The 21,204-nt window shown below is 57.1% G+C and overlaps 1 protein-coding gene and 1 long non-coding RNA gene across 4 annotated transcripts in view; one reads left to right on the top strand and one right to left on the bottom strand.

The window, feature by feature from the left end:
* TSC22D3 (TSC22 domain family member 3) overlaps nt 1-15,890 on the top strand; it is a 53,120-nt gene extending 37,230 nt beyond the window's left edge. The window contains exons 1-3 of one of the 2 annotated variants that reach the window (XM_039487941.1): nt 13,296-13,568; nt 13,686-13,737; nt 14,620-15,890. In XM_039487941.1, the coding sequence (XP_039343875.1) occupies nt 13,363-13,568; nt 13,686-13,737; nt 14,620-14,862 (501 nt within the window). In that variant the 5' untranslated portion in view covers nt 13,296-13,362 and the 3' untranslated portion in view covers nt 14,863-15,890. Of the gene's footprint in view, nt 1-13,295; nt 13,569-13,685; nt 13,738-14,619 lie in introns of those variants that run through there. The other variant, XM_039487939.1, reaches the window with a different exon arrangement.
* A 67-nt stretch (nt 15,891-15,957) lies between these two features.
* Nucleotides 15,958-20,222, bottom strand: LOC120371754. 2 transcript variants are annotated; one of them, XR_005584558.1, is made up of 3 exons: nt 20,062-20,222; nt 18,353-18,480; nt 15,958-17,052 (listed from the first exon to the last, which is right to left on the bottom strand). It is a non-coding gene; the product is annotated as an uncharacterized LOC120371754 (long non-coding RNA). The 2 variants fall into 2 exon arrangements; XR_005584557.1 differs by having other exon boundaries at nt 18,379-18,480.
* Nucleotides 20,223-21,204: the final 982 nt, after the last annotated feature.

Raw genomic sequence — 21,204 nt, 5'->3', positions numbered from 1 at the left:
CCCATATGGTGGGAAGGGAATTGGGTCCCTAGAGCCTATTCAGCCCTGGACCTATCTGCTGGGACTGGCAGCACAGTTGTAAGTTTAATTAATAGGAGCCGTGTTTCCTTTGTTGATTGAACAAGGGGGCTTAGAAACAGAGACATGAGGAATAATAAAGAAAGGGAGAGAGGAGCCCTTGATATTGGTCCCTGAGTGCTTTACAAAGGTGGGTCTCATTACCCCAAGGTATCAGTGGGGAAACTGAGGCACAGAGAGCCAGCGTCAGGAACAAAGCTCATCTGCCAGCCCAGTGCTCTATCAGCTGCACCAACCCTGCCCACCTCTGTCTCATGGAGCAATGCCATCTAAGGGCTCATGGCCTGAAGTCTAGACACTCCTGAGTGCATGGCTGAGCGGCAGAGCTGGGAAGGAATGGAGGAGAAAATCCTGATCCAGTGCAGAGGTTTGTTAATGTATAAAGTAAATTACAGGGAAAATCGCTTTAAATTGCTGGAAATCTTTCCCCCTCCCCCTGCTCCAGGAGCAGTGACCCCCTCCCTGCTACTGTGCGCACAGGGCCTGATGATGGGCTGGGGCCACCATCTGGCTCTTCCTAGGCACTGTTGCATCAGGTCATTATTGTCTGGACCCTCCTGCTCCCTCTGCTGTCAGAGTGTTTCAGGTTTACACCGTTTTCAAGCAGCCCAGGAAGGATTATGCCCTTGTGCAGACTAAAGAAGAGGGAGGCTGGCCATGCCAGATGGCCAATCCCAGAATAAATGTGGGGCCGTAGTGAGCCTGAGCTCTGGGTTCTAGGCAGCACTGACCTCCTTGTCCCCCAGCTGCCCACATGTGCTGTGCCAGGGAAAGCGAGCTGCAAGCAGCGCTCTGGGGTGAACCCAGTCAGGGGCAGCTCTAGGTATTTTGCCGCCCCAAGCATGGGAGGCAGGCTGCCTTTGGCGGCTTGCCTGTGGGAGGTCCCCAGTCCCGCGGATTCAGCGGCATGCCTGTGGGAGGTCCGCTGAAGCCACGGGACCAGCGGACCCTCTGCAGGCATGCCGCCGAAGGCAACTTGCCTGCCGCCCTCGTGGCGAGTGGCAGAGCGCCCCACGTGGCTTGCGGCCCCAGGCACGCACTTGGCGTGCTGGTGCCTGGAGCCGCCCCTGAACCCAGTGAGGCAGCTGTGCCCTTAGTGCTGCTCACGGAGGAGCTGATGGTCCAGCGAGAAGCCTGGCCAGCAGTTGGGGCTGGGCATCACCCCACCCAAACCCATGCCCTAGACATGAGCCTGAACTGCATGTTCCTGCGGCAGGGCTGTGATGGCCAGATGCCACCAGTGTCCTCCGAGGCATCTGGCTGGAGCAGGAGCAGAAGGTCAGGAAACCCCCTGAGAATTTATTCCAGGGAGGGGGCAAGGCCTCAGCTAGAGAAGCCAGATGGGGGGCACGTCTCTAACCAGATCTCATGAGCTTTCCCCATCACGAGCACGAACCGAACCCCGAGCTGGGGGGAGGCTCCAACCTGGGGATGGGGAAAGCAGATTGAAACACCCAGCGAACGTAGCAGTGCCGGGTTTCCCCCCCCCCCATGGCACCCAGGGGTGCTCTGTTTAACTAAAGGGATGGTTCCAGTTAACATACACTCACCCACACAAGCTGAACTGCTATGAGCCAGGTTTAACCTGACATAGGAGCAGCCACACAGGGCTTTGCTCTGGTTTTGTTAAATTGGTCTCACTGTTAGGTAAGCTCTGTGTGCAGACCGGGCCTGGGACACTTTGGCCTCCTGCCTGGAGTGGCTGGTTCTCTGGCCTGAGCCTTCTGCATAAAACCAGTGGGGCAAGTGCAGCAGCAGCTTTCTGAGCCTGCGGTTCTCCCAAGAGCAGGGCAGTCCGCTTTGTCCAAGAGCATGAAGCCCAAGGACCTGTAGCAGAGAAAGCTGTGAAACAGACCCCTCCTGACCTCAGAGCATAGGCTGAAGTGGGCTCCTGAAATAGACGTTGATTGGATTCTTCTCAGTCGTGGCCAATGCCAGGATCAGGGTGTGCCACCGGGGAAGGGTGGGGTGCAGACCCCAGAAGGATGTGTCCATGAGGTACTTGCTGTTTGCCACTGTGGGGGTGGGCTAGCGGAGCTGGTGATGGTACATCGACGACGGTGCCTATCAGGGAACATTGCACTGCGTGTAACGTCTGGATACCGAGGTGAAAGGCAGCAGGATGGTGACTCCAATGCTGGGGACAAAAAGGGTAGAGGGGTGTGTTGGTGGCACCAGGCATGGCCCAGTGTTGACAGAGGGGTGGAAAATGACAGTGCCAATGAAGGCTCCCTGTATTAGGCCTCTGCTTGTCCAAACTGCGTCCATGTTTAAACTTTAATTAACCCCACAGGCTAGATGGAAAGAATGGAATGTGTGGCAACTAGTTATCAGTACCGGGAGGCAATTATACAGCCTGCTTGCACCTGGCTAAAGGGAGTGAAACAGAATGACCGGTCAAGAAAAGTTACTAACGAGATAATATATTTTTTGCCAAGTATGATTTAACCAGCTCAATATAATTGCTGCTTCATAATGTGCTTGATGTATGGGAACTAGAAAGGAGGGAGAAGAGGGGGAGGGAGGGGGGAGCTGGGCATTGGGGGTAATAGACATGCTTAGCTAAGATCATGTATAAAGACAGAAAGCTGCTTGTATGAGGTATGCTTGATCTGAGACGTGTGTCTCCAAGCATCCTGCGCTTTGAGATCTCAAATAAACTTTTTTTTGCTTCTCCACCCTGGTGTGTCTAATTGGAGCGAGGCACTCCGGGCAACGAACCACTGTTGCTGTAGCCTCAGGCCTTTTGTGCCGGCAACAGGTGGATGGGGTGCTTAGTTCTGGGAGGGCATCATGATGGATGTGACTCTGATCTGGGGTTGGGGCTGGCTTTTCCGCCACCCAGAACCCTGTGCTCCTTAGCTTTGTCCCGGGATTGCTTCTGACTGGCTGGCTGCAGCGTCCCTAACCCCTGGGGTGTTAACGGAACCCGAGAGGCCAGCCTATCCTCCACTGCTGATGTCAGTCGGCTGACACAGAAGCCAGCTTAGGTTGTCCACGGAACGTGGAAGCCAGGAGCAGAAAAGAATCAAATATTCTTGTGCGGGGGCGGGGGTGTTAAAGGCTCTGAGGCAGCGTGTAAGACCCTGCCTTCCTGTGGTGCCTAGGCCTGGTCACTACAGCGGGCTGCTGCAGACAGAGACCGTCTTCTCCCTGAGCCAGAGTGGAGGCAGCCTGTGGTTTTGGTGCTGGCCCTGCTTGGCAGGTGGCTCACTGCACAGGAAGGGGGGATGTGATGGCAGAGGGCTGCATGGCCCAGAATGATAGGGCAGTGGCAGTGGAGTTGCGCCAGCGTATGTCAGAGGTGACACCCATGCCATGTCCTCCCGCTGGCAAAGCTGCTTTTGCTGGGCTTCCTGGCTGCTTTCTTTCATGCTGGGAATGTTTTTCTTTTTCTTGGGTGCCAAATGATCTTGTGACAGGGAAAAGCCAAGAAACATAGCTGGTGCATGACAGCTTGGTAAACTGGGCACCAGCAAACAGTCCACATTTTAATAGGGCTAAATGTACATGTGTATGTCTGGGAACAAAGAATGTCAGCCATACTTACAGGGGCTCCCCCAAACTCATCCTGCTCCCCCTGAACCCAGCCTGTCCCCCACAGCAGCTCTGAGCTCCCCCAAACTCAGCCTGCTCCCCCACAGACAGATGGCTAGAGTGGCCATATTTTGGGAGGCTGCTAGGCAGTCTGGGATTTGTGTGTGGCAGCGGGGGAGGAGTGCGGGCCACTCAGACCCATATAATGCAGTGCAGATGCTATTGGTACCCAGGGTCCAACAATCCCTAACCTGGGGTTACAAGCAGCAAAGAATCCTGTGGCACCTTATAGACTAACAGACGTTTTGAGTATGAGCTTTCGTGGGTGAATACCCACTTCGTTGGATGCACCCACGAAAGCTCATGCTCCAAAAACGTCTGTCTATAAGGTGCCACAGGATTCTTTGCTGCTTTTACAGATCCAGACTAACACGGCTACCCCTCTGATACTGGGGTTACAAATGAGTGTAGACGCTCAAACTCTAGGTTACCAAACCCAGGGGCTGTCAACTTGAGTTCTACTAACGCGGGGCTCACACTGCAGTGTAGACATGCATTCTCCCTGCCTCATCCCCCAGCTGCTGCAGTGGGCCCTGCCCCCACTCCAAGGCAAGGCTAAGGAGGGATTGTAGAAGAGGCCTGGCCCCCAGGATGGAATACTGGAGGAGACAGTGCAGACCGGGGTTTCAGAGGTCAGTTCCCTGCGAGAGGCAGGGGCAATCCACAGACTACAGTAGCATTACCTCTTCCCTTCTGTTTTCAGATCACATGCAACCAAACCAGAACATCAGCCTGAACTAGGGTGACCAGGTGTCCGGTTTTCGGACACCATGTTGAAAAGGGACCTTGGTGGCTCTGGTCAGCAATGCCAACCAGGCTGTTTAAAAGTCCAGTCGGCGGTGCTAAGGCAGGCTAGTCCCTACCTGTTCTGGCTGGCACAGTGCTGCGCCCCGGAAGCAGCCAGCAGGTCCAACTGCTAGCCATGGAGCTCCACATGCTGCCCCCACCCCGAGCACCGGCTTCGAGCTGGTGTGTGTGTGTGGGGGGGTGCCTGTGGATGAGAGTGGCACATGGAGCCTCCTGGGCCCCACACCTAGGACCCAGACCTGCTGGTGGCTTCCGGGGTGTGCAGGACAGGCAGGCAGCCTCCCTTAGATCCCCTGCTGTGCCACTGACCGGGAGCCGCCCGAGGTAAGCCCATGCCCCTACCCCAAGCCCCAATCCCCTGCCCCAGCCCTGAGCCCCCTCAAACCCAGAGCACCCTCCTGCACCCCAAACCCCTCATCCCTGACTCCATCCCAGAGCCCTCACCCCCAGTCCAGAGCTTGTACCCCCTCCTGCACCCCAATCCCCTGCCTCAACACGCAGCCCCCCCTGCACTCTGAATTGCTCAGCCCCACCTCCCAGCCTGGAGCCCCTCCTGCACCCCAAACCCCTCATTCCCAGCCCCAGCCCAGAGCCTGCACCTCCAGCTGGAGCCCTCATCTCCTCCCACACTCCAACTCCCTGCCTGAGCCCGGAGCCCCCTCCCATACCCTGAACCCCTCATTTCTGGCTCCACACCAGAGCCAGCATCCCCAGCCCCGAGCCCTCACCCCCTCCTGCACCTGAGCCCCCTGCCCAAGCCCAGTGAAAGTGAGTGAGGATTGTGGAGAGCAAGCCACTGAGGGAGGGGGAAGGTAGTGAGTTGGGGGTGGGGCCTCAGGGAAGGGCTGGGGCCAGGGTGTTCAGTTTTGTGTGACTAGGAAGTTGGCAACCCTACCCAGCCTGCCTGCCAGGAGCTAATGGAGCCAATTATTAACATGCCACAGTAGGGCCGACGAGGGTGGAGGGCAGGGGAGATGAGCTGATACCCACTGATTAGAGGGGGATTCTGGGCATCTGGCAGCAATTCCCATCTCTGAACCCCAGTGGCCTCTGGTCCCATGGCCCCCTCTAGTCCCTGACCATCTCCTGTAGAGGGGGATCGGCTGCCTGAAGCCTCTTTGCTGCTCGTCACTGGATTATTTCTGCCAGCACAGGGATGCTACCAAGAACACCCTGGGCATCTCAAGGAGAGCCACAGCCCTGCTTGGCTTGGGTTAGCTATCTCTGTTCCTGCTGCAGGGCTGGTCCTCAGGTGCTTATGGCATGTCCTCTGACCTGTGCTATATGGGAGCTCAGTTAGTGATCACAGTGGTCCCACCTGACCCTAGAATTGAGGTGACCCTGGGGCAGACAGTCTTTCTGGTGCATGGGCAGGTGGCCCATTCCTGTATCTGGAATCCAGCGCTCCTTCCTGGCATTCTTGTCTTGGGATTTCTTCTCTGCTGGTTTCTTGTCCTAAAGCTCCGCGGTAGCTGCTGCCAGTCTTTGATTCGAGGAGCATGTGCAATATGGACATTGAATTTGTGCTCCTCTGCCCATACATCTCTGAACAGCTGGCAAAGCCATTCCAGCCCGGGGAGGGTGCTGCGATCCCCTGACCGTGTTAAGGGTGGGTCACTTGAGGGCGGGTAAGTCCTACAGCTATTTTGTTAACATTGGTCATGCCTTTTTGGCTAACCCATTTGACTGTGCATGGTTAGGGCTTGATGGGGGGGGGAGGGACGAGAGGGGGCTTGAACTGATATAGCAAAAAGATATGCTGTGATTGAGAGCCATTATCTGTTACAATTTACCATTTATGGTGCTAGTTGATGAAAATATCCCTGCAGAGAAGTCCTCTAATAAGTGGCAATCATTCCTGTTTAATGACAAAGAGTCCTGTGGCACCGTATAGACTAACAGAAGTATTGGAGCATAAGCTTTCATTGATGCATCTGACGAAGTGGATATTCACCCACGAAAGCTCACAAAAGGTGCCACAGGACTCTTTGTCACTTTTTACAGATCCAGACTAACATGGCTACCCCTCTGATACTTGATTCCTGTTTAATGTGCATCGATCTGCGTCAGCTCGGCACCAAGGGTGATCAGGAATTGTATGCAGTAAGAACATAAGAACGGCCATACTGGTCAGACCAAAGGTCCATCCAGCCCAGTATCCTATCTACCGACAGTGGCCAATGCCAGATGCCCCAGAAGGAGTGAACCTAACAGGTAATGATCAAGTGATCTCTCTCCTACCATCCATCTCCACCCTCTGACAAACAGATGCTAGGGACACCATTCCTTACCTGTCCTGGCTAATAGCCATTAATGGACTTAACCTCCATGAATTTATCTAGTTCTTTTTTAAACCCTGTTATAGTCCTAGCCTTCACAACCTCCTCAGGCAAGGAGTTCCACAGGTTGACTGTGTGCTGTGTGAAGAACTTCCTTTTATTTGTTTTAAATCTGCTGCCCATTAATTTCATTTGGTGGCTCCTAGTTCTTATATTATGGGAACAAGTAAATAACTTTTCCTTATTCACTTTCTCCACACCATTCATGATTTTATATACCTCTATCATATCCCGCTGAGTCTCCTCTTTTCCAAGCTGAAAAGTCCTAGCCTCTTTAATCTCTCCTCATATGGGACCCATTCCAAACCCCTAATCGTTTTAGTTGCCCTTCTCTGAACCTTTTCTAGTGCCAGTATATCTTTTTTGAGATGAGGCAACCACATCTGTATGCAGTATTCAAGATGTGGGCATACCATGGATTTATATAAGGGCAATAAGATATTCACTTTGCATTTGGGTTCCTGCCTTGAGTACAGATTTCACACTTGGATACTTTATCTTCAATAGCGGCATTCATGCCGGGCCAGCATAGGACATTTTGGGTCTGTTCTTCCACTTCCCAATTAAACGTTGTGGACTCTGATCGGCATTTCGTGTGCTAGTCTGACACAGTGATCTCTGTGCAGAACCCTGTCATGGACAGTAATTTCCGCTGGATAGTCCCAGGAAGATCCAGGTGTCTGGGTTTCTTCGGCTGACCATCCTGGTCCATCCAGAATTCCTCTCTTGAGCTGTTGGTAGGGTGGAGCATTTTGTGTTTCTTCTTTGAGCATGTCATATTTAGCTTGGGGAATGGATTGCACTTGAGCCAAGCCAGCGTTTCTAGGTGCACGTGAAGCATGTCACCATGAGAAGCTCCTTGACGGGCCAGTATTTCACATGGTGCAATGAGCATTGCCTGAGTTTTGCACAACGGTTTCTGTGTCCCAGTGTCAAGGTTTAGGGTCTTGTGGGTTGCACTGGCTCCACCTCCCTGCCATCTAGTGTTTAGGCCTGACACTGCGTGCAAGCCCTGCCTTGTTTCCCCTCACCCAGGTATAGTCAGGTGCAAACCAGCCCACCTGAGCATTAAAGCACCCTTCAGGACCTCACGTATTGATGACAAGATTAACATAAGCCAAAGGCAGACTGTGTTCAGGCCCATCTCAGGGGCAGTCCAATACCACATGGTGCTTCAGCCATTGGCACTCCAGGCCAAGCCCCAAGTCGGGGGCCAGGACCCCTAGGCTGCTCCGCTCCCTTCCCCTGAAGAACAGCCTCTGGTTCCTCCTTTCAGGATATTCCCGGTTCTGTCACATGTTCCTTCTCTTGGGAGCCTCCTAGTTCCTTTCCTTGGCCTACTCCTGGGACCACTCTCACTCCAGGGTGGCCCCTGCCAACCGCTTCTCCTCAGAGGCCGCTTCTTCCAGGGGTCCCTCCTCACTGAGCTCAGGCAGCCTGTGTGTAGGTGGCAGGTTTCTTCTGGGCCAATCTGTTACCCCAGGATCCGTGGGGGCAGCTTGGCCTGACCCCCCTCGGAGGGTTGCTGGCCCCAGGACCAGTTTGTTTCTACCTTGAGCCATTTCTGCCCATGCACAGATTCCAGAAGCTGCTCCCAGCAGACCCAGAGCCAGCCTTTTCTTCTTGTCTTGGGGCATTTTAGTGAGTTCTTTGGATGCCCCTGCCACTGGCTGGCCCCAGCGCAGAGAACACCACCTCCTTCGGTTTCTTTGCAGTGCCACTGGCTTCCAGGGACGTCCAAGCTTACAGCTGCCTTTCCTTGCCAGGATCCCTTCCAGGGGGACCAGAGATTCAGTAACGAGGGGCTGAGACCCAGGAGTGCTGGGAAGGGACTGAGCTTGATCTCCTGGCCCCAGGCCCCTGATGTGGGTCAGGGTCACCTGGCAATGGTCAAGAGCTTTTACAGGTGCAGACTGAGCAAAGCCATGGGACCCCACGTGTGCCGTCAGGGTGGTGGAGGGATGTGTGACAGGGAGGCCAGCTGATCCCTTCCACTCTCTCATGGCAGGGATGTTCCTGGGGCTGGGGTCCAATGGATAGATCCAGGCAGCCCCAGGTTCAGAGTGACCATTGGGGGTTAGTAGATAGGGACAGAATTAGTGCCCACAGTTGTCTGAATGGCCTGGTAATGCATTAGCATACAGGAGTCCATCTGAGAGGGACAGAGTGGTCTAGTGGTAAGAGCAGGGGTCTAAGTGGCCTGGGTTCCATTCTTAACTCAGGGAATTGACTTGGATCTAATGGTTAGAGCAGGGTGCTGTGAGTCAGGACTCCTGGGTTCTTTTCCTAGCTCTAGGAGGGGTATGTGGTTGGGTGATGAGAGAAAGGGTTGACCTATGTAACCTGGCTTCTATTCCCTGTCCTGGGAGGCAGTGTTTGCCACTGCTTAGAGCAGGGCACTCAGGCTTTATTCTCAGCTTTTCTGCCAGCTCACGCCCCTGCTCTGTGCCTCAGTTTCCCCATTTATAATGTAGGGATTATGATCCCAGTTCCACTTTGTAAGGTGTAGTGTGACCCTTGGGTGGAAGGTGTTTGAGTGATTATTCCATCCCGTGTCAGTGCACAGCTCCCCGAGGAGGAGAAGGGATCAGCGAGACAGATCCTGGAGCCTGCTGCATCCCAGACTGCCCTCCAGAAAGGCTGCATCTTGAATGCATCATGACCAGCCACTGGATGCCCTTGGCTCAGCTCATTCAGAGGCAGAGACGTGGGCTCCTGGGGCCTTGCTGCTCTTCCCTGGCTGCCTTTGCAGCATGCAAGTTCATCTGGGAATGACTGTGACCAAGCACTGGGTCTGGAGGCTCGAGTGGCAGGTGCTGGCCTGGGGAGGGAGGCACAGCACAGAAGCTGGGAATAGTCAGCTGGTGGGGGGCAGCGCTAGGGGAAGGCTCTCTGGGCCATGGCGGAACTGCATGAGTGAAAGGGGAATGCCAGGTTCTCCTTGCGGTGGCCTGGAGCCTGCTCTCTAGGCCATGGCAGAGCAGGCCACCACAAGGAGAACCTGGCATTCCCCTTTCACTCATGCAGTTCCGCCATGGCCCAGAGAGCTGTCCCCTAGCGCTGCCCCCCACCAGCTGACTATTCCCAGCTTCTGTGCTGTGCCTCCCTCCCCAGGCCAGCACCTGCCACTCGAGCCTCCAGACCCAGTGCTTGGTCACAGTCATTCCCAGATGAACTTGCATGCTGCAAAGGCAGCCAGGGAAGAGCAGCTGACACACAGCCAGAGCACCAGTGATTGGGATGCTCAGAGGTACCTCCCCAGCTTACACAGGGCTCTGGCCTGGAGGGCAGCTGCACAGAGAGCAGAGTCAAGGGCCCCAGCTGCACAGAGAGCAGAGTCAAGGGCCCTCTGAGCATCCCAATCGCTGGTGCTCTGGCTGTGTGTCAGCTGGTGGGGGGCAGCGCTAGGGGACGGCTCTCTGGGCCATGGCGGAACTGCATGAGTGAAAAGGGAATGCCAGGTTCTCCTTGTGGTGGCCTGGAGCCTGCTCTCTAGGCCATGGCGGAGCAGAGGAGTGACCAGGCAATGTCAGGTTCTCCTTGGGGGAGCGCCATGGGGCAGCCTGGGGCCTGCTCTCTGGGCTGTGGGGGGGGGCAGCGGAGGTTAGTGATGCGGGGGTGGCACTATCAGGCCTGGTCTCCAGGCTTTGCCAGAACCAGCTGTTTTTTGCCCCAGTTCTGCAGAGGGTGGCTGCCAAACCCCACATGGTGCTGAGGGCACCATGCCCCCAATCACAACCTGGTCTCTCTGACCCACTCCAAGCAGGGCCCTAGATCAGCGTCTGTACCTGCTGTCTTCGCCCCAATAACTGCCCCACCCTCTGGAATCCAAACAGCGGCCAGCACCCGCGCTGGCCAAGCAGGCAGTGCTCACCAGCTGAGCCACCCAGATAAGGAGTCCCCATGTCCAGGAGCCGCAGGGCTGCCCCTCCATGAGAGGGAGATAGCGCCCGGGTTCTCCATGCACTGCCCATGTGGACGCTTATCTCCCCGGGGAGCCAGCAGCACTCACCTCTGCCCACGTGAGTGTGAACCGGGGTGGAGGCTGTGCTGCACTGCTGCTGGGGTGTGTGGTGCTTTACTGAAACCACAAGATGTGGTCCAGGTTCCACTGCCTTTCCCGCTCCTAGTGACCTGCTGGGGCTGGGGGATCCTCTGGTGGCTATGGTGGGGACAGGACCCTGAGCACCTCAGGCTGGCTGGCAGCTCTAGTTTATTAGTAGAAGGCTGGTCCTGGCTCCCTGGGTGTCTGTGCAGTGCCTAGCACCATGGGGCCTGCTCTGAGCTATTAGGGGGATCCCACAGACATGGGGATAGAGGCACAGCCCTCCTCTGAACTGCAGAAACCCCAGCAGGGGCCAAAGGCTGATGTCAGCCACTCAGAACCTCTCTAGGAAAACCCACCCATGTGCTAGCACGCAGATGCCTTGCCGGAGTACCTGAGGAGGCTGGTTCCTGTTGGCTGGGCATGGTGTGGAACAGGGAAAGTAGAGGAGTGTCCCTGGGCGCCAGGAGGGTAGAGACCCAGGAGCAGAGCTCACGTTCCCAAGAGGATGGGCTGTTGCATTTGTATATTGCTCCTCGGTCACTGGGTGCCGCTGGGTGCCAGAGAGCGGAGAGAAGGGAGCTAACACAGCACTATGGAGTGCATGAGCAAACACATCCAAGTATGCAAATGTCTGAGCCAAAAGTGGCCCTCTCTCCCAGCGAAAGCTGGGCTGGGAACAGCCGGAAGGCCCAGCTTGAGGGACCTCACAGAGAATTGCTGTCTGTCTGATGAGAGGTCGAGTACCTTGGGGCAGGGACCACGCCTTGCTTGGCGTCTCTGAGCCCAGTCAGCCCCTTGCTCAGCATTGGTGGGGGCGGGGGCCCGCAAGGACACTGGGATGTAGCGTGCATTATAAACATCCCCGTCTCCAGTGAGAGCTCCGATTGGGGCCTACAGTGCAAGGAGCCCCAGTGCTGCTGACAGACTGTGTAAATGTCATGCACACACACACCGCTGAGCCATAACCCTGCTTCTCCCACTCAACAGCCATGCCAGCTGACACACAGGTGGTAGTAGCAGTAGTAGGCCTCTTATCCTGAGTGTGGGCCCAGCCCACCAAATGGCAGCATTGCACTCTCAGACACAGACCCACAAAGCCAGGACATTACACACTATACCTGCACAGAGCACGCTACCCTGTGGGCCCCCCACTCAAGCACTGCAGACGGAGGGGCTTGAGGCTCAGTAGTCCTGCACCCGTGTTCAATATACACATGGAGCCCACGATTCACCGCCATGATGCAAATGCCCATTTTGCAGAAGGAGGGACCTCATCTCTCCCCTGGCACTCATGGTACCCATCTAGTCATGGTACCCACCCAGCCCTCTAGCGTGTGCAGTTCAGGGACTCCTGGGGAAAACACACCTGTGCCAAGAGCACACGGTGGCCACCAAGGCTGTGGTCCAGTTATGCAGCCCAGAGCCTGCGGGGCTGGTTTGTACTGCCCAGAGCAGTCTGGCACAAAAGCTGCTGTCCACAGGGGCAATAACCCTTGTTGCATCCCCTTGTGGGAGCAGCATCTTCCTAAGGCCCTTCCTCTTAGGCACTTTCGGCCTGCACATGCAGCTACCAGCCGCCAGGGGGCGCACTGCGCCTGCGAAGAAGGGAGGGAACCACCAGCAGGCGCCGTTGGAAGTTGTTCGAGTCGAACGTCAAAACATGTTTTGGTGGAAGCTTATGTAACTCTGGTTAAGAAGCGACCTACTTCTGGGGTGCAGCAGCTCCTGGGCGCAGCCTCGAGCCTGCCATTATTTGGGCGTTATTAGAATTGTTTTGTTTCGCATGCACATTTTTACACTCGCTTTGGCAGCCGGGTTCGGAGCGCTTGCAAGCCTAGGGGAAAAGGCTAAAAGCTGTTTTATTTTCCCGATCAACAAGAGGACAGGCCGGGGCCGGGTTCGTTTGCTTTGCATCTCGCCCCTTGAACCGGGTCTGACTCAAATATTGCAAGCTGCAGAAATCTGGGGGAGGGGTGGGGTGGTATTGGGATGCCGGACACTTGCATGTTCAATGAAGCAATGTTTTTGCAACATGCAAAACGATCCTCACCATTCGTGTAGACATTGTGTATTGGGGATAAAAGCTTGGTAGTGGTTAGTAGCGCCGGGGGTCTACACACACCAGCTTCCAGCAGAGAACTAGGCTGCTAGCAAAGCCCTTGCAGCGGGCGGTCGGAGCTCTCCGGGGCTTGTGTGTAGGGAAAATTCTGCACCACGGACTTAACCCCCACCCCCGTATCCTCTCGACACACTGTTGGCAAAGGGGGGGAGGCGGAGGCACGGAAAGCGCTGAGCTCCCTGCACTCGCCCCAGGGTTCAGGGCGGGGATATGGCAGAACCGCAGCCTCGCCCCACCCAGCCGCAGCCTGACACCATGTGACGCCAGCAGGAGCCTCCTAGATAAGGCGGCGGCGCTCGAACAGCCCCCACGCGATTGTTGTATGCTCGTCCGGTCCCTGGCCGCCCACCTGCCCTGCGTCCCGCGCCCGGCCCATGGTCGGCTCCGTCAGCCCCCTGCGCGCCCTGCCGATCCCGAGCGACGAGAGCCCGCTAGCCCTGCGCGCCGCGGCCCTGGCCATGAGCACCGATCTCTACCAGTCCGCCATGGAGGTGGCCGTGTACCAACTGCACAACTTCTCTATCTCCTTCTTCTCCTCGCTGCTTGGCGGGGACGTGGTCTCCGTCAAGCTGGACAACAGGTAGCGCCCGGGCCGGGCTGGGGGGCTCCGCGCGGGGGGCGCCGGGCTGGGGCGGAGCGGGGCTCGCTGCGGATCGGGCTCGCTGCTAACCGGCCGTCGCCTTCTTGTGTCTTTCAGCGCCTCCGGAGCCAGCGTGGTGGCTATCGACAACAAGATCGAGCAGGCGATGGTGAGCACGGGCGGGGTCACTTCGCGGGTAGGGCCCCCCCGGGCTGATGCAATAGGGCTCGCGCCTGCCCCCTTCACCGGGATCGGTGCGGGGCGCCCGCCGTCTTTGTCTTCCGCTGGCGAAGCTCAGGGACCGCTGCAGCGCGCCGGGCGGGTCGGGGGTTCCCAAAGCGCAGGCGGGACCCCCGGGGCGTCCCGTTGCCCGGGTCCCCAAGCCGGCGCCCTGCAGCCAGAGAGGCAGGACCAGCACACCGCCCCCCCCTTGCCCCTAGAGTGCCTGGGACCCGCACCCCTCGCTTGGGAGCTGGCAGGGGCCCTGCTGGGAAAGCAACAAGATTATTCTTCCAGCGCGGCTTCACGGCTTCACTCCAGCCATGCCAAGGGCTGTGGCACATTAAACTCCAAAATTGTTTTTGCTCTTGTGGGGGAAAGAGTGCAGTGATCTTGCCCTGGGCTAGAGCGAGGGTGCTTGGTAGCAGATCGGAGCCCCGGTATGGTTGCTGAGCCCTACTGGGAAGGGCACAGAGCTGGACTCAGAGACCTGCAGAATGGTGCCAGGGAGTTACAAATCTGCTGTACAGTATGGGCTCTGCATGGTGAATGGTTTGCAGTGTCCCTGGCAGATGTGTCCCTTGCTAAACTGTGCTAATAGCATCCCCTGCTTCTTGCACATGAGAGCCCTTTAGCCAGAGCCCCATAACCACTGACCCTGCTCCAGCCAGACATCTGGATTCAGCCGGCTTAGCTGGGAGCTCAGGCTCTGAGCATTGATGACAGCGGCACAGAGCCTAGCTGGTCGTGGGCTGCAGCCAGAGTCCATAGCTGAGACGGAGTTGTGGTAGAATGGTTTGGTAATAGTGTGCCTTTGGTTCATCTCTCCTAGGATCTAGTGAAAAACCACTTGATGTATGCTGTGCGGGAGGAGGTGGAGATCCTCAAAGAGCAGATCAAAGAACTGGTGGAGAAGAACTCCCAGCTGGAGCGAGAGAACAGCCTCTTGAAAACCCTGGCCAGCCCTGAGCAGCTGGAGAAATTCCAGTCCCGGCTGCCTGCAGAGGTGCTATCTGCAGAGGAGCAGGGCGGGGCGGCTGCCCCGGCCCAGCACACTAGGGGCTCTGCAGTGTAAGGTGGCTCTGTCCTTGGAGTGGGCAGAGCCACTGAACTCTTTCTACTTAATCTCCTTAAAAGTTGTTTCCTCCCTCATCTCATGTGGAGAACTTCCCAAGCTAGCGAGAGCTATGAGATGTGCCAGGGGCGCTGCCCCAGCTGCTGGGACACTGACTGGCTCTGAAGGAGCGAGGTGTCATGTTAGGACACTGCACAATCAGACGACCCCCAACAGGGGCCTCTTTGCATGTCCTTGAGAGTGCAGGGGCTGCACAACCGGTCATGTGCCCTCGCTGCACCGTTCAGCTGGGCTCCTGCTGCATTTGGCAAAGACTGATCCTTGGAGGAAGCCAGTTGGTGAAGAGAGATACAAATCTGCCCCTACTGCCACCCTGGAATAGGCCTGGGGCAGGAACCAAAAACTGACCCTGTCAGCACCTTTGTGTTGGTGGCTTTGGACAGTGCATGGCTTGTGCACACCACAGGTTGGGGATTACAAGGAAAGCTTTGTTTCGTTAGTGCAGGGATCTTTATATCCTTAGCCACATCTAAGGAATGTATACACGCAACCAGCACTGGGGATGGCTACCGAAGCCTGGGGCTCTTGGGGGGCTCTATGGATGCTGCTGCCCATAGCTGTATTCCTGGGGCCGGCTGGGGATTCCAGCTGAGCATGGAGGTGGAACGCTTGGATGCTGTTTGGAAATGGGTGACTGGAGCTGTCTCGCTGTGGGATAGATTTTTATACATAGCTCAGTCTGTGTACAGACCCCCTCGGGAGGGAGATTCTCCCTCTGGCCTGCCCAGCGCAGGGCCACAGGATACCCACAGCAGAGATTTTATAATGAAACATGCCAATGAGACCCGCCTGCCGTGAACGGGGTGGCACGGCCCCTAGGGGGGGTGAGAGCGGAGGTTATTTGCTCCGTGAGCGTCCCCCCCTCTCGTGGAGCGGCCGGGGCATCGCTTTCGACATTGGACTGTCAGAGCATTAATGTGACTGCGTGAATCTAGCTAGAAATGGCAATAAACTCTACTTTTGATATAGATGCAGAGAGGTGTGTCTTTGTAATGGGGGAGGGGTGAGAGGGGCAGTGCTGGGGAGGGCTGGGTGTTGGGAAAAGTGGGGATGGGATGGTGTTGATGGGAGAGGATCAGTGTCTGTGGGTGGTGGGGAGAGGGGCTGGGGGGGCGGGGAGAGGATAGGTGCTTGGGGGTGGAGGGGGCAAACTCCAAAAGCTTTGGTGGGATGTGGGCTGAGGTTCAGGCTGCGCAGGGAGGGAGTCCGCAGCCCCTGTATGCAGTGACCAGAGACAGGCCAACTGGTGTCATCTGTGGTGTGGTTCTGTCAGGGAGCTCCCCCTGCCCACACCCACACATTCCTGGTCTGCTCTCCAGTGGGATGCAGCATACCGTGCAGGGATGCAGCATGGGAGGCAAATGCCTTCAACCGGTCACTCTGGAAGCTCCCTTTAGTGCTGGATGCTGCTGACTTCCAATGTGAAGCCCCTGAAGGGTGTGTGAATGGAGGAGTCAGTGATCCCAGCCCCCTCTGCATTTCAGCCTAGTGGGCTGAGGTTTGGAGCCTTGCGGGGGGCCCCATCCCCACTGCAGCCTGTAAGATGAGAGCAGGGGTGAGCGCTGGCACCACCAGGGCAGGTAGTACAACTGCTCAAGCCGAGGGAGCCTGAAGTGTGTGTCGGTGGGGGAGGGGGGCAGGTGTGCAGTGGCATTGGGTGCTGGGCTGTTAAAAAAGGGAGACGTGAGGGCCTGGAAAGGGACTGAAAGTGAGAGACATGCACAGGTGCATTGGAGTCCTCATTCATAGCTCTGCTGGTGCCTCCTCAGTCCTGACCCGCAGCCCCCTGTTGTCCCAGGCCTGGGCTCCCAAATAGCTCAAATCCAGTCTGAGGGGGATTTTTGAGCCCACAGAAGGGGACTGGTGCCCCTGGAGGAAGATCTTTCGGACGGTGCAGTCACATGCCAGACAAGCAGCGGCCCTGTCCCAAGCTGCTGGGCTAGGCTGTGGGTGCTGCATGGAGCTGGCATCAGTGAGAGGAGAGGAGTGCTGTATGAGGGCACAATGAGAGGGTCACAGCTCCTGGGGTGAAGAACATCCCAAGATCATCCTTCACCGATGCTCCTCTCTAGCCGTGTCAGCGGATGCTGCTGGGAAGAACGTGCGGGAGCCACACCAGGATGGGCCCCGCTGGGAAGAAAGCAAAAAGACCATTGTGTGCAGGTTGGAAAGGACTGGACCATCCCTGCACTGGAGCTAGGAGCCCAGGGAAGGCAGCAATCTGGGGGTACCGGGGGGTGGAGGGATCAGGATGCAATGAGACTGAAGCTGATTGGGAGGTGCCCCCTGGGGTGAGCGCTAAGGGATCCCATCCTCAAGGGAACAACCCTGTCCTGGCCCCTGGGGGGCAAATGAGCAGCCAGAGCTTTGCCATTTCCAGAGCCAACCCCCCAACGGGCAAAGCACCCCTTCCTGTCGGTCCCCAGTGGGGGAAGGGCACTCTGTCTCTGTTCCCAGCATCCCAGCCTCCAGTGCAGCCTCTGACCTTTCTGGGGCAACAGTGTCCCAGGTCCTGCAGCAGGCTGGCTTAGCAGTGTGGTGCCCACCCCTCCTCCTCCACCCACTGCCCAGCTTCCCAGCCCATGCCCAGCTGGAACCTACCACGCTGCCCAGGGAGCTGCCCAGAAAGGGGCTGTCCAGCCCCAACCACCTTCCCTCACAGCTGCTCTCAGCTTCAGGGCGCAAGATGGCTCTGCCTAGCCAGGTCTGTTCGATCCCATCCCCACCCACTCTCACTCCTGCTTAGGGGCCTGAGACTCCCCACTGGCATCACTCCAGGGCAGGACTGGGCTACAGCATCCTGTCAGGCTGTCATCCAGTTGCCCCTGTCTGCACTTTACCCCCTCCCATGCTGAGCCAAGCCCCCTATGCCATGCACACGGGGACCTGCCAGGCTGCAGCCGCATATGGTGCCCAGAGGATGCAGCTGTCTGTGTGGTAGGTGGCAGCCGTCCTCCACATGGCTGGAGGCAATGCTTTGAGCACATTTGGGAGAGCGGCTCTTGGGTAACAAATGCAGGCATGGCCTCCTCTGTGCTCAGTGGGGCTGGGCTGCGGGGACACCTGAAGCGATGGGTCATGGAAAGAGGCAAAGTGTGGGGTGGTGAGGCTGGGCTGGGGTAAGGGGTGAGCTCCCCAGGGAATGGCAAGCAGAGAGAAAAAGGGGGTGCTCTGCTGCTCCCCAGGAGGTCACCTCCCAACACCTATGCACTACTCCCCTGGGCCCTCAGCCAATGGGCCCATGAGCCCTTTTCCTGCCACGGCATTGCATTAGGAGCTTGTGTGCAGGTGCTTGTCTACTAGGCCCCCTAAATCCTTCCCAGTCACTGCTTTCCTTGCCCCCAGCCTGAGGGTGCAACCTGCGCTCCTCGGTGCATGACCTGGCATTGCATTTTGTTTGCCTGGGCCCAGCTCCCCAGTGATCCTGCACCTGCTATACGAATCAGTGCTCGTTACCGTGCTGCCCAGCTTCATGTCAGCTGCAAATGGTCCATGTTGGCGCTGAACACAGAACGGAGCCCTGTGTGCCCCACTTCAACACTGCAGTTGGTGATGGTTCTGCGGTGAGAATTACATGGTGAGAGCTGTCGGGTCCCCAGTTCTCAGTCACTACCCCACATGGGTTTAGTGCGAACCCGCAGTGCTAGCTTTGTAAGCCAACCATTGTGATGTACTAAATCAAACATGTTACAAAAGTCTAGTCCAGCTACATGGTCCGAATGCGTCCCAGGTGGACAGCAGGTTGGTTTGACAAGTCACCGCAAAACCCCGGCCCAGCCTTAAGGCTTTTTTGATTGAATCCTGTATCAGCTTTGCCATGATTTTGCCTGAGTCTGATGTCCCCTCCACGACAGAGTGACTGTAACGGGGGGAGGGGTAACGCAGGTGGGAGTCACAGCCCCATGGGAACAGCCCCTGAAATGCCCCACAAGGCTTGAACCCTGGTTGTGTTCACCCTACTGAATGGCTGATGAAGAGTTGCAGGCATGTGGCTTGTGCTTCCTCCTGCCCTTGGGTTCAGCACATGGGCAAGACAGGCTGTGTCTGCTGGAGATGGGTTTGCAGGTGCTCCAGCAGGGGGGTCAGGCCATGCCAGCTCCCATGGCTCAGAGCGTCCCCAGCTCCAGCTGGCTTTGGCACAAGGACCTGTAGCGAGGCTGAGCCCCCCCGCCAACTAAACTCCCCTGGCTCACAGCTTCCCAGCCCCCTGGCTCCAGGCCTGCAGCCCCTTGAAGGGTGTGGCGCTGGGAGGCAGCACATGCTCAGCCCTGCACCTGGCAGGAGGTGCTGGACAATGCAGCTGCAAATGGGGAACCCAGCACAGTGGGGATGCTGCTCCCCAAGCAGCTGGTGAGCAGCTAGGGTGACCAGATGTCCTGATTTTATAGGGACAGTCCTGATATTTGGGGTTTTCTCTTATATAAGGTCCTATTACCCCCTACCTCCTGTTCCGATTTTTCAGACTTGCTATCTGGTCATCCTATGAGCAGCCAGCCCTGCACGTCTGGGCAGGCTCCCCTTCCCCTGCACAGGCAGGGGCTTCACCCCACTCACGCTGCAGGACATAGGTGTCTTTTCCTTCCAGCCAATCCCATGTTCCCCTTTGCCTGTTCATGCCTGAGCTCTGTCACCCGCCACCCCCATCCCAGCATACAGGAGCTAGCACACTCCTGCTCAGGCAGGAGGCTGACAGCCCAGCCCTGGTCAGGCAATTTACAGATGCCCCAAAGGTGAGGAGTCCAATGGCAGGGAACCGTAGAGCCCCTGGCCCATGAAAGCCAATTGTGCGCACTGGGCACTGCCTGAGGGCTGAGTGCACTACAGCATAGGGGCACGTGGGTCCAGAGAGTCCCTTGCAGATAGTGTCTAATGCGAAAATGAAGCACAATGTGGGGCGGGAGGTGTCAGTCATAGCTTGGGCAAGGCCCAGGACTAGACTAGGGGTGGGCTGTGGGCCAGGACTGAGAGGCTAGAACTGTGTGTGGAGCCCAGTGCAGGGATAGCAGAGGAGTTGAGGGCCATCGGCAGAGCTGGGGGGTACCCAGGGCTGGATGGGCACTAGGAATTAGATTTACATCCATTATTTTGAACAGAGGAACTATTCCAAGGCCACGTTTCCGAGGCTGGCTGGGGATTCACCTGTGGGGCTGGCAGTGCCCAGGCTTGGGGGCGCTGGTTGGTGGCTGGGCTCCTGATGGCACCTGGCAGCCTCTCTCCTGTTGCTGCTGGCCTCTGATGCCGCATCCAGCACAGCTGGGCCCAGGGGAGGTTTCAGAGTCAGCCCTGGAGAGTTAGTGACGCCAGAAGGGGAAGTGGCAGAAGAGCCACAGAGCTCCAAGAACATCAGTTCCCTGGGCAACGCCGGGTAAACAGACAAACTCAGGCCCAGCCGCGGGCATGGGGGAAGGGGAGCTGCGCTTGATGCAGCTTTGGAGGGGACATTCTCCACACGCCGCTGCTCACAGTTCTGCAGTGCCCAGGCGCCACATGCCAATGCAGCCTCTCGCCTGCTGCCCCCGGGCTGGTGCATCCCCGCCGCCACTGATGCCAGCACACGCATGGTACACGCACTGTGCACACAGAGGGGTGCTAAGCTGTGGGTGCATTGCTTTGAGGGGGGCTGTGGAAAGCCTCTGAACCAACAGGAGCTGGGGCTGTGGCTCAGGGCTGGGATCTGCATCCTGGAGTCATGCTGCTCACTTGGCCAGCCTGGCCGGTTGGGGAACATGACACGTTCTGAAGGGACTGTGGTGCCCTCCCAGCCTGAGACTGTAACCGGCCTCCACTCGTGTCTCCATGAGCTTGAGCTTGTCTGTCTGTCCAGGCACATTGTCCCCATTGTCCCCATTGTCCGTCTGTCCATCCATCCCCACACTGTCCATTTGTCCACCTACACATACACCCACTGTCTGTCCAGCCATACAAATCCCCACTGTCTGTTCTCTCTCTCTCTCTCTCTCTCTCTCTCTCTCACACACACACACACAGTGTCTGTCTGTCCAGCCACACTCCTCCACTGTCCGACTGTCCATTGCTCACCCCCTCGCCCTTGCTGTCTGTCTGTCCATCCACACACATACACCTCTTCCCCCCCCTCAGTGAAGCCATGTGGTTGTGGGGGATCAGTTCAGTCACCACACTCACCCCATCACATTTCTCTCCATCTGCCAGCACTCACTTCTTTATCCGGCTGCTACCTGCGCCCCCAACTTCTTCCTGCGCCCTGTGTGCCCCCCCATCTCCCATGCCCTCTGCACTAGCTGACTGCGGGTCCTGAGCCCC

This window comes from Mauremys reevesii, linkage group 9 (assembly GCF_016161935.1).
Source record: "Mauremys reevesii isolate NIE-2019 linkage group 9, ASM1616193v1, whole genome shotgun sequence".
Taxonomy (NCBI): Eukaryota; Metazoa; Chordata; order Testudines; family Geoemydidae; genus Mauremys; species Mauremys reevesii.
The sequence above is the reverse complement of the archived record's forward strand: the minus strand, read 5'-3'. Positions and strand labels throughout refer to the sequence as shown.